The sequence below is a fragment of the Rhinopithecus roxellana genome, chromosome 5, assembly GCF_007565055.1.
Source record: "Rhinopithecus roxellana isolate Shanxi Qingling chromosome 5, ASM756505v1, whole genome shotgun sequence".
NCBI lineage: Eukaryota > Metazoa > Chordata > Mammalia > Primates > Cercopithecidae > Rhinopithecus > Rhinopithecus roxellana.
Window position 1 is genome coordinate 94,283,482 of NC_044553.1, and position 12,938 is coordinate 94,296,419.

The 12,938-nt window shown below is 38.9% G+C and overlaps 1 protein-coding gene across 3 annotated transcripts in view; it reads right to left on the reverse strand.

Annotated features, from left to right (window-relative positions):
* Nucleotides 1–12,938, reverse strand: part of DAAM1 (dishevelled associated activator of morphogenesis 1) — a 182,864-nt gene that overhangs the window by 24,708 nt on the left and 145,218 nt on the right. For all 3 annotated transcript variants that reach the window (XM_010376028.2, XM_030930783.1, XM_030930784.1), the window contains exon 16: nucleotides 6,730–6,836. In XM_010376028.2, the coding sequence (XP_010374330.1) occupies nucleotides 6,730–6,836 (107 nt within the window). The remainder of the gene's footprint in view (nucleotides 1–6,729; nucleotides 6,837–12,938) is intronic.

The window sequence follows — 12,938 nt, forward strand, 5'->3', positions numbered from 1 at the left end:
TGATAGAAATGGGGTCTCACTATGTTGCCCAGATTGGTCTTGAATTCCTGTCCTCAAACAATCCCCCTACCTTGGCCTCCCAAAACACTGGGATTACAGGTGTGAGCGACCATGCATGGTCTAGACTTATTTTTAAAATCTTACTTCCTTACAACCTAAAACTAATGTGGCATATTAACATGACTTGATTTGTTCTTTGAGTCTATGCTCTTAAAAAAGCATCATCATATTTAGGACTAGAGATAAAGACGTAAACACACAAATATAGAGCAAGATGTACACATGTCACATGCAACTTTTGAAGGTAGGGGCTTTGGTGTGAGACAGGCTGGGTCCCAGTCCTGTCTCCGATACTTCCTGGTCAGTGTGACTAGAGCAAAAAATTTGTATTAAGTCTCAGTTTCCTCATCTGTAAAACAAGGATAGTAATAACTACATAACTGCATCCCCCCCTGCCTCCCCCTAGAAAGGGTTTGTGTTTGTATGTGTGCACATGAGGATTAAGCAAATGAATGCACGTTAAGTGCTTAGCAAAGTTCCTGGCCATAGAAAGAATGCAATAAACTATATGTACGTTCTACAAGGCAGAATTTTTTATACTAGAAAAACAAAGTAGCAGTACCTTTGTATCCTTAATGTTCATATGCAGCTAAGAACCCATTAAACAGTGCTTAGTATGGTAATTATGATCACTTTCTAAAGCACTGTCATACCCATTATTTCACCAGTGTTTCCTCTCTGTGTATGACACCCATGAGGCTGAGAGTATTAAGAAGGAAATAGAAGATGAGGTCCTTATTTTAACAGTGATTATAGTCATTCGGAGAACCAGATGATAAGCCGAAATCCTCAAGACACATGCAGATCAAGATGAGGGCTGAATAGGTGAAAGCATGCACTCAAAGGCAGCGAAGGAGAAGAGAAGCCCCAGGTGAAGCTGGATGAGGCACCCCACCAAGGATGCCTCTGGCTTGTCTTTTTCTCTAGATTTGGGACCTAATTATGTTAAAACCATCCACCTTGCTATTTAAACTGAATGTTATTTCATGTGCCATTAGGTAGGGAAGAGAAGGAAAAAATTTGGGAATCCTACTGTACTAATACCATTCTCTTCTATTTCATGTTCTCAAACCCAAATGAAGCATCTAGGCAAAATGCAAAATTATTTAAGGTGACAAATAAGGCCCATTCTATCACCTCATCTGAGCTGTGGTGTCATTATAACCCCTACGCCATTACAGGAGCCCTTGCCCTGGCAGACTTCTTCAGATGGTTTTTGTCATTGTTGGGACAACCATTTTCTCATGAACATGTTCCCCAGAATATCATGTTAGAAAATTCCCCCTGCTTAAATGGAACAATTTAGCTAAATTGGCATGGGTAAAGTACACAACAGGGAAAACACCGACTCGCAGCATCAGGGCCTCAACTGGGTAGCCCTAGACTCCAGGACACTAGAAGCCCTTGAGTCAATTTAAGTCCAAACACCATTGTGCGGCCATGCAAGGCCAAGGAATAGTAACAATAGGGAGGGCTGAAACTGCCACTAATGAAAACCAACTGGCTGTGAAAACATCTATAATCACGAGGAGAGCTCTGCTTATAAGAAAAAAAAAAAATTAGTTCTGTGTCCTTTTCACACCAAGTTGAAGAAACCATTTTATGGTGTAGTTCTGCTGAGTCCTTCTGTTTTGCATTTAAAAGAAAAGGAGTTGAAAATCAGAGTGAGAACAATACTTGAAGTATCAGATTTGCATTTCATTAGCTCCCCATATGGAGCACAGAACTTCTTGCTTTTGAAATTGTATATATTTATGCTCCTCAACCCCCAGAGGCTGTCTGGACTAAACGCTAGCTCTAATTCAAAACAATTTTAGTTTCTCTTAATGTGGCCCACAAAGAGACTGGAGACTTTAATGGCTAGTACTTAAGAAAATCTACCTGTCAACGTAACCCCATGCATGCGGCCTGTTGGATCAAAGAAACCCTACCTTAAGGGAAAGGGAAGAAAAGTACCCCGCCCTCAGGGATGGTTCTATAGGTTGCAGAGTTCTTAGTATCATCTGTCATCCACAGAATCAGTCTCTAATCTCTGTAATTAATTGCTTTTAAAGCTTGGCAGTGTTCTGAAGTGCTGAAGGGTGGCAACTTTTGAGACATGTACTCTAACTTTCTTTACAAGGCAGGAAACAAACCAGCCATCTTAAAACAGTATTCAACTTTAGGTTGCTCTACTCAAGTATTTCAAAAATTTGCCAAGAGAATTGGAACATCCAGGCGTAATTAAAATAAGTTAAGGATGGATGGCTAGATCAGCCTCAGCTCTGCTTCAGTGGATTTAGGCCAAATCCCCCTACTTTAGAGTAGCTTTTTGTGGTTTACTACACCCAGGCTGCCGTGCTAAGTGAGCATCTGGGAAAAAAGAACGGCAGAACACTTCATAAAATTGTGTTTTAGGTGGGTTCATTTTGCAATATAAACCTGCTTCCAAGTTGCTGTCTCCCACACCCCGCCACCCCCCAGCCTTTGGTGGAGAGAGGTCTGTTTTAGTATGTAAAACAGAGTAAATTTTTAATTGCTACATGTCACCCATACACACATAGACAGTAGAAAAGTTGCTTATTCCCTGAGGACCTGAGGAACAAATTCTCTAAGATGTGCCCATTCTACTCTCTTCCCATGAAAGGTACGGTCCCTCATGCCTGTAGCTCTCCATTCAAATGCACACCTTTTAGGCCATCTCTTTCTGAGAGCTTCGAATGATTTGGTCACTCATGCTGCAAATATCCTACTCACTCAGGCATGGGCAGTGCCGGCACCTCCTCCCTGCCTTGGCCTCTTTCCAACTGCCTGCTTGGCTCCAGACAAAGCTGTGGCAGGTGCCCCTGACCTAAAGGTCCACTGACATTTGTAAAATATGAGGAAGACCTTTAAGGTATAATCTTAAATACTGTGAACACAAGCGCTCATTAAAATATAGCGCATGGAATATGCCACAGGCTTTCACTGTGGTGAACTTTGGTGTAATGACGGCATTGCCAGGAAATAAATCCCTAGACAGCAAGATAAGAAATAGGGAAGTTCACCAGCCTTTGGGAATGAAATAATCAGGAAAGAAAGATAGTAAGTGTGGCAAGGTGGGAAATGCTGACATAATCTTTGAAACATTCCTATTCATTGTCCCTAAGCACAAAATCAGCCTTCAAGGGCTTCTTCATCTCTCTCTAGGTTGTCTGTCAGTCATCAGGTCTCACCTGGACAACAGAGATCCTTATCTGATGGCTGCCCTGGTCCAGCTGTTAACCCCTTTTAACCTGTCCTGCGAAACCAAAAGACCAAACTAAAAAACCTTATTAAACACACAGTGTCCTCCTCCTGAACAAACGGCACCAGTTCTGATCCCATGGATACATAAACAGGACACTGGGCAGCTCCCATGCAGGCACCCTTCCCAGGGCTGCACACATCCTGGAGGAATTCTCACAAGCCGCTGAAGCGCTGCTACCTTCATGACCTTCATTTTATAGATGAGGAGGTTATGATGTGATCGTGGGCTGACTTATGCTCTTAGAAATGCACAATGCCTGAATCTCGGGCTCTCCTGCCTGGTTTCATTCAATCCAATTGATAATTCTCTGCCAGGATTGCAGGGCTCTCTTTACTAGCTGTACTTATGTCCCTCCCACGTCTTTGCTGCTCCACGCCTCCTTGACACTGCCTTCCTGACCCCACCTCTCGTTATATAACAGTCCTTGCCTTTGAGGCCCACTTTCTACAATAAGCCCTGCTAGTGCCCCTCCTACATGGCTGAGCTCCGTGTCCTTCAGTCAGACCAGTGTAAGCCCTGAACTGCACAAAAATCTCACAGGTGTCATTTTTCTTCTCCAATTAGCCATATGCTTTCAAAGGCAGCAACGTTATCTTAACTTTTGGTACGTCCTGTGGCACTCAGCACAGTGCTGGGCAAAAAAATGTTCCAAAGTGGTGACTAAGAGAATAAGTATTGAACACGTTTTCATATTTCTTTCTCCTTTCATGTCCCCAGCTCCTTTTCTGCATAGTAATAAATTGCCAACAAAAAGGGAAGAATGAAAAGTAAACTGCTGATTGGTTAAAAAACTAAATAAAATACAAATTATAATTAAATCTGCTTATTTTTTCACTTTTACCACAACATTTAACTTGTCGTTCTGTGCTTTCCTGATGAGAGAGTAAAACAACTGACCACTGAGCACAAAAGGATGGGGCACTGAATCATCCATGGGAGAGAGGGCTTCAGATCCTGATCAATGCAGCCCAATGGCCAACAGGTCAAATGGGACTCAAAATTACTTTGTCACACACACTTTTTAATTGTGCTCACTGTAATAACACTTATACACCAAACTGGATTTTAATTGATAATCTGACAGATCTTAGGTCAGTTCTTAAAACTGTCTTAAAAGAGTTTAAATACATTCAAGTTCTAAGTCACCTCAAAAGTGTCAGCGCCTAAGGCAACAAGGGAATTTACATACCACAAATATGAACGACATCCCTCAATAACAGAATGGAGAATCTGCCAGAAAGAGATGTAACCTTATCTATAGCTCGTGTAACTACCCTGGTTGGTACTTAGTACTACTGAATAATCTGTCAACAAGGAACGAGGTCACTGTTTTTACTCTAAAGGCATTTCAACACTACAGAAATTCTGGGCCAGGCACGGTGGCTCACGCCTGTAATCCCAGCACTTTGGGAGTCCGAGGCAGACAGATCATGAGGTCAGGAGATCGAGACCATCCTGGCTAACATGGTGAAACCTGGTCTCTACTAAAAAAAATACAAAAAATTAGCCGGGCATGGTGGTGGGCGTCTGTAGTCCCAGTTACTCCGGAGGCTGAGGCAGGAGAATGGCGTGAACCCGGGAGGCGGGGCTTGCAGTGAGCTGAGACCGTGCCACTGCACTCCAGCCTGGGTGACAGAGCGAGACTCTGTCTCGAAAAGAAAAGAAAAGAAAAGAAAAGAAAAGTAAAGAAAAGAAAAGAAATTCTGTGACAGCTCCCTTTGCCAAGCGTTTTAAAGCATTCATCTGGATGGCACAAGCATAAAATACAGAGAGAAATTCTAGGATGTAAAAAAACTCCACAACTTTCCCAGTTAATTTAGTTTTGCTACTAGGAATACTATTTATAAAAAGGTAACAAAACAAATTGTTTACACTGTACAGCAGTCTTCCCTTATTGGAGGAGAATATGTCCCACGATCTCCCAGTGGATGTCTGAAACTGTGGATAGTATTGATCTTTACGTAGACTATGTTTTTTTTCTATACTTACATACCTATGGTAAAGTTTAATTTATAAATCAGGCACAGTGAGAGACCAACAATAACTAAAAATAAAATAGAACAACTACAACAATATATTGTAATAAAAAGTTATGTGAATGCAGTTTATCTCCAAATATCTTATTGTACTGGACCGTGAATAACTGAAACTGCAGAAAGTGAAACTGTGGATAAGGCAGGGACTACTGTAGAAGAAAAATAAGCAGACCTTCAAGTTGTTTTCAGTGGTGTCTTCCTGAGGCAGATAGATATTTTATCTAGCCCGAGCATAGTTCATGGAATAAAAGTCAGAATAAATACAGGGTATGGCCATTTACACAGCTTTCAGCCAGAGCCAGAAATAAAATGCTAACAGGATGGTTCAGGTTACCTTACTAGTTGCATTAAAATTCAAAACTCTCACTAAGGTTAAATTTCTCTTCACTGAAAGAAACATTTGCTCCCTGAAGTAATACATATCTGGCTAAGAATCAACTTCCATGAAAACCAAGCAGCAGTTCTTTGTGTTAAAAGAAATTCATTCTAAGAACATCTAAATAATAAGGACTACTACGTTTCCTCTCTTCATTCTCCCTGAAAAAGAAGTCGCCTTATACCAGCCTCAGTGCATACACAACATTCCTTCCAGAATGTAACTCATCTTTAAAGCCTCAACATTCAGGATTTTTACATCTTCACTCACTCCATAAGCATTCAGTGTCTTTGCCTAATGTGAAAGTTCCTTTTAGAGAAAAGAAGAAACTAGATACAGAAAAGCGATTTGAAATGCCCAGAACAACCTGACAACATTGCCCGAAGCTGCAATCAGATTCCAGGCTCCCAAATTTCCTTTCTTCTTTTCAAGTTCCAAGGCTGTGATGGTTCACTAATTATGAGAAAGATTTCTGAACAGGGCTGAACTGGATACATTAGCATTTCATGGAGGTTTGAGATTTACATATCCTTTTAGCTATAAAAATGCTCAAAAAAGCATGAAATCATATAACCTTGAAATGTAAAACGGTGACATTAGAAAGCAAAATAAAACAAAGAGCCTTCATCTGTTGGTCCTGATTCTGTGACAATGCTACTAAATGACCAAAATATCTCTAAGGCCAAGAAGTGTAAATAAAAGTCAAGTCCATTTTACAGGCTTTCTGGGAAGAAAAGATTGACTTACGATGTTCTGCCTTTAAATTTAGAAGTCTGTGGAAATTAAACTTTGAGAAAGAAGGCATCCAGCTCTGATATGTTCCACTAAGAAAAGTAAGCACCAAGAGCTGTTCTCATTTTAACAGAAGGGGATCCAAAGAACTGTACCTCAGCAGAGTACAATTAAAACAAAATCACTAACATGTGGTTTTGAGCCACAGAATGGAAATGTTGGTCCTACTAGAAATGTTTATTCAACATCAACAATACCTCGATAGAAGGATGTTGCAATTCTGAGCTCTCCGACCATCAATCACCGAAAGCTCTTTGACTTTAAGTTTGGAACTCAGAGTGTCATCAATGGCATCTGCTTCTTTCTGTAAAGAGCACGAAAGAAATCCATCAAAGTCCAACAGGGACATTCAGACTTCAGACACACACTTTCCATTTTTGTTCACACACACATACACACACTCTACACATACACACATGGGCAAAGCTAAGGTGGTGAGGTGGGGAGTGTGGAGAGATGGTGGAACTGAAACAAAGGCTACAGTCTAGTTGGTAAAGGGAAATAATAAGAAAAGCTGACCACCCACATTTGAAAAAGCATTATTTGGAAGAACAAAGTGCTTCTAAGTTGAAGATGCTAAGTGTGCATAAATTATCAGTGAGTGGTGCCCTCCCTTTGTCCCCCAAATTCCTAAGGATTGCAGACAGAAGAACTGTCACTATGAATCAGGCTCAGCTGAGGCTTGCCATTGCCGGTCCAGCCACTTGCAAGGCCCATTCACCCCAGAACCATTTGCATCCTGAGCACTCAAAAAAGCTAAACGATGAAACCTCCCAAACATCTTCATGTACAACAGGAAGCTCCCAAAGCCAGATGGTACCTTTCATTACTCAGGAGCCTGATGGACAATGGGAAGGGGCAGTTTGAGGCATGAGTTCAGTTACCTGAACTAACAAGAAAACACTACTTGCATATTCTGTTGCTGTACAGAAATCTATAAGCTATGATGGCCAGTTATAATTTCAGGTGGAACAGACAAAAAATATATATAATATACTGTTAGAGTAAACTGAGCTTCAGGGGTATTGGTAATAATAAAAAGTTCAAGGCTAACTTGATAAATAACAAGTTTGATTTCATTAGCAGTGAGAATAAATTAAAAAGTTACAGTGTTTTAAAAATGTAAAAAAACTGATTATTAAGTAGCTCTTTCTTTTACAAAGTTGTATCTATATTTTACACAAAGAAAGAATCTTAGCTGAATTCTTCATTCAACTTACCTACAGAGTTTCGTCATTTGATGAGGAGGCTGAATTAAAGTAGTATCTCTAAAGTCTGTTTAAGTTCTAAAAATTCTATGTACTTTCCTACCAAGCAGCGTGAATTTATGGAGAACAGCAAACATTATTGGTTCTACAAACTACAAAATCTTGGATCAGACTGCTGTTTTTAACATGAGTCTGTACTACTGTTTAAATTTTTGCAGTTTAAAAAGAAAATGAATTTGTAGTGACGTGACTGCAATCTGGCTTGCTCAGACACTACGCCTATCAAGCATCGAAATTCAACTGCAGCCTATGCGATCTACAAAAAGTACTTGATTTCTATCAGAAGACAATAGTCCAAGTCTTATATACACCATCAAGCCTTTTTCAGATATTTCCCACTCAGGAATTAGGAGGAAAAAACCAAACAACTATATAAATTATTATAACAATAACAGTAGCATTAAAAAAAATAAGGAAACCAAAGAGCTCTAGAACTGTGTACCAGTTCAGAAAACAAAGGCACCATGGAATTTATCATATGAGGCACAATGTGATCGAATGTCAACTGTCTCACGCTAAAATTTCAGGCGAATCTCTAGATATTCATTTAAGAGTTGAAACCCAAAGTGGAGTTACCTAGACATGAGATTACACTATGTAAAAAACAAAAACAAAACAAAATCCTGGATAACGAAGAGATTTCAAGCTTATAGTGAGCCAAGGAGTTATATTAAGCAAGCTTTAGGTAGTAGCTCACTTACCTGCTTGGAGTTACTGTTCACAAAGAAATCCTACAGCCATGGCAGAGGCATGGAAAAGGCAAATCAGATATATGCAGTTCAGAAGTCACAGCAACAAATGGGGGAAAGTCAAAGCAGTCAAGGAAACAAGTGATGTAGGGTAAGAGATGATTTACGCCCCTGGGATCATCAATGAGAGTTGATGAAGATGAGAAAGTTCGGCTGAATACCATGAAGAGCACAATACTAAGCATTCAGGGTAGAGAAAGACGATGACATTTGCTGTACCCCATTTTCAACGGTGGAAAATCAAATGCAGAAAAGACACGGCTTATAACACCTAAGAAAGACCCAAGCTGGGAAAGGAACAAATCCTCTTTGAAATGACCACTGGCTCCATTTATTCAACATGACGATTTTACTTGAAGCAGGAGAATGTCAATCAATCCCATCAACTTGAGGAAACTATTCCTACTGTTAATAGGAAAACCAAAAATATATAAATAAATACACTTTTTTTGATGGAAATAATCTCCTGTCATCTTATAAGGATGGATTGAGAAAAGACAGGTTGAACAACTCAAGTCAGTAATATTAACCCTCAGCACCCCTATAAAGTGCAAATAATGCCTGTAGGTGCTACAGGTAGGTATGAGGAAAAAGAACATGCAATTAAGAGAAAATCAGTGATACGTGTGTTCTGCAGCCATTGGTGGCCCTGTCCTAACTGCCCAGGGCTGTTCAAGCATACAAGGTCAACAGTCTTTTCTGGAAATAGTTTTTAGAAAAGACTTGGAGTGAAAAAGGGAATGAGGAAGATGTAACTGACATGCTGTGAGAAAGTTACAGCATACGTTGCATATTTTTGCAATGCTGAAATGAATAAGGCTTTGGTGTGCAAAACACGCCCCAGTTTTCGGGCCAACAGCTTGCACAACCAGCATTTGCTCAGCAGATTCCTTAAGGTCTCATTGGTCTCAGCAGCACTGCCAAGGCCGATTTTACACAGATGAGCTGTTTCACATAATTCCTCTAGTGGGAAACAGAATGTGTCCTCCCCTTGTCTAGCCATACAAGGAGGGGCTGCTTTTCTAGAATGGTATTTGAAAAACAATGGATACTCCTCTGATATCCCAGTTTTCTTTTGTCTCTATTATAACTGCCAAGTTGTCTACTCTGAAGCTCCTTAGGACTCTTCCTGTAAAAGCAGTTTCCTTTCAAGGGCAAAAAAGAATATGGTGAAGTGAACTCCATGAAGTCATCTTAACCTATTTTTTTTCTCTTAAAGAGAGAGTTGCTAGTTGAACTTAGATTCTGCTCTTACTGTCTGACCCTCAAAGAAGAAACTTTTTTGAAGTTCACTGGCAACTCATCCTATTTTATAAGTTCCCAGTGTCAGGAAATTAAGACTTCTGACTTCTAGTGTAGAGGCCTGTGGAATCAGGCAACTGTTATTTACTGGGTGTGTGGCTTGGGGCTCAGTCTGTCTGTCTGTAAAATGTGGTTAATTAACAACTGATTGGTGTGAAGATTAAACATGACAATCATGTAATGCATTGTGTAGAGTACCTGACACATAGGTACCTGACACGTACGTATGAGCTCAGTACTTGAAAGCTACAATAATACAATTATTTCATCTTTCAGGCTGATGATCAAGTCCACTTATTCCCCTTTCGCTCTGTTTTCAGTTAAGCTGAAAAAACAGCTGGTCAAGATCTCCCATTTGTGACTACCATCAGCAGTAAGTATAATAGTTAATAGCCATGTAATATATTTTCCTTCTAGAGGTGAGGATGAAGAATACCAAGCCAGAGTTTCTTCAATTATTACCCTAAAGATTTCACTTCTTTAAAAGTCCTTTACTTGGCACATTAGAAATAAAATCATAAAGCTTACGAGTTTCATTGAAAGGGGCATGTTAGAAATAATGATGCTTCCAGGCCTGTTTCAAGTAAGTTAACATTCTTTTTGAAAGCTTATTCACTGAAAAATCAGAGGGAAATAACAAAAGATACTTCTAATTGGCTTGGGTCAAATGTGGTAGAATCACTTATATTTGGCTTCACCTAACAGGATGTCTGGTTTTTCCAGGCAATTTCTAGCATAAAGCTTAGGGCTTGGAGTATAAATAGGAAGTTGGGACTTGCATTTTCAGGAAGCAGTGCTGATAGTGCTATAGATTGAATTCCACAATGGGATGATGACTCAATACTTTAGAGATAATCATAATTCTTACGTGAATGGTTTTTAATCTGTTTGAGAATTTTGTAAATCTGGTAAAAATTAGAATCTCTATCCAGAAAAATTCATACACTATATTTATATAAAACCCTGCATCTGATTAACTCTTACCGTGAGGCCCAGTTATAGAACTTACATTTGGTCTTAAGAAAAAAAACAAAAAACAAAACACAAAAAACACCACTATTTATAATTCTCTCTTCTGTTTTCATGTGCCATGGCTAAGGATCAAGCCTATTGAAATAAATATCTTAAATCATAAAATTTTTCTATGTGAAAATTATATCTATAGAATAAAAATTGTAAAGGGAATAAAAAAGGAAAATGATAATTTATAAAAAATCAGAAGATATCATTGAATGCTCTAACTGGAGCCCCCAAAATGTCTTGTGTATTACATATAAGCAGGAGAGGTTGGATTCTGGAGCCTGGGACCACAGTTATTCTTTGTCCTAACCCAGAGCAGAGGCTTTGAAAAGTTTTACAATGTGATGACAATAGGATCCTTAAGGAAGGGCTGTCCTCAAGCAAAGACCAGGGGGAAGGAAGAGATAGTGAGCTGTAAATTTGTTGTTACAGAGATATGACTCCCTTTAGGTAAATGTAGTCCCTTTAGCTCATTTCCCCTCTATTCAATTGTATGGATAGAGAGAAATGAATTTATAGCATCTAGGGGTGAAGATTTCCCACAAAATGGAGATGAATATTGTTTAATTGTATCTGAAAAGTACTGTTATGCAATGTGCTACCATTTAAATCAGTCTTTTGTGGCTGACCTGGAAATCATGTATAATGTAGTTTCAATGAGGAAAAGAGGACGTGAGATTCAAGACATTGATTTTTCAAATGAACTTTTGGAATGTGAGTGGAGAAATAACGCCTGTTAGATCCCATTTTATGTGGCACATAAGTTTACATCATCAGCTCTGCACATCTCTGATATTTGCACTGAAAAAAAATTCTGAATAGGAATAGTCTTGTTCTTAAAGCTGGAGTTAAAGAAAATCCTATACAAAGTCTGATATTTATAATGAATAAAAACCATGGGGAAGAACAAAGTGAAACTGAGAATTATGTCCCTTTGGAGTCACTAAATACACACCAAGCCATATTTTTATTATCTATAAAATACGAATATCTACTCATAGAGTTGGGGGTGAGCATTAAGGAAGAAAATAAGTGTAAGAGCTCCTTGAGAACTAAATCTTAAGGTTGATGAGACTGGGAACTGTGTATATCATACTTGTTATCAGGAATGTAATGGATGCTGAATATTATCATCTTGTAGTCCATATTATAGTTATTTACAGCTTTTTCTCATCTCTGCTTTTATACTATAAGTTACACTGTGGGCCTGTGCAAAAATTTAACACATTTTCGTTCTTTGAATTACTTTGTATACAAAGCAGACAATATAAGTTCTGATTTTAATGATTCCTCAAATCAACTAGATATATTTTATGCAGATATGTGTAAGCGTATATGTATATGTGTGTGCATATACATGTGTATTTGTATATATCCCATAAGTGTCATTTCTCAGTATTCATCTAAATTATACTAATCCGATATTACTGAGATTTTTCCAAAATCTTACTCTGTGCAGCGTTCCTGTTGCATGCATACAGGTAATGGTATTCATGCCATGACCTTTGTAATGTTCCTTTGCCTCTAGCCAAAAACTGGCTGAAGTCCAGAGAGTTTGAACAGGGTGTCATGACTCTGGAGGGAGGAAAGAGGAGACATCATGGAAAAAAAAAGATCTCCAGTATTCATTTGGGAGTAGAAAAGAGAGCAGTTCAAGTGAATTATACAATGCACTGCCAAGACTGAGATGAAAATGCATAGGTCTTGAGTATTCCCATTGGTCATGAGATAAGGGGACATTCAATGACAGGGGCCCCATTTCCTTTACTGTGTCCTATATATTCCAACTACAGTGTCCACATCTTTGGATTTTCTATCAGAATTCAGTAAATTCAATAAAATGGGTCAAATTATCCTTATTTAGAAAATATATTTATAGTTTAAAAATTCTCATTTCAAATTCTTGTACCAAAAGGGAAAACCTACTTGAATTACTCAAGCTGATCAGGTATGCTGAAATTTTTCTCCAGGAAGTGCTATTGAAAATATGGTCACAACTGATTCTACTTACTGGTCTACTTAGTGTTAAGTATAACTGAAATGTTCTGGACTCTCCTGACTGGAATG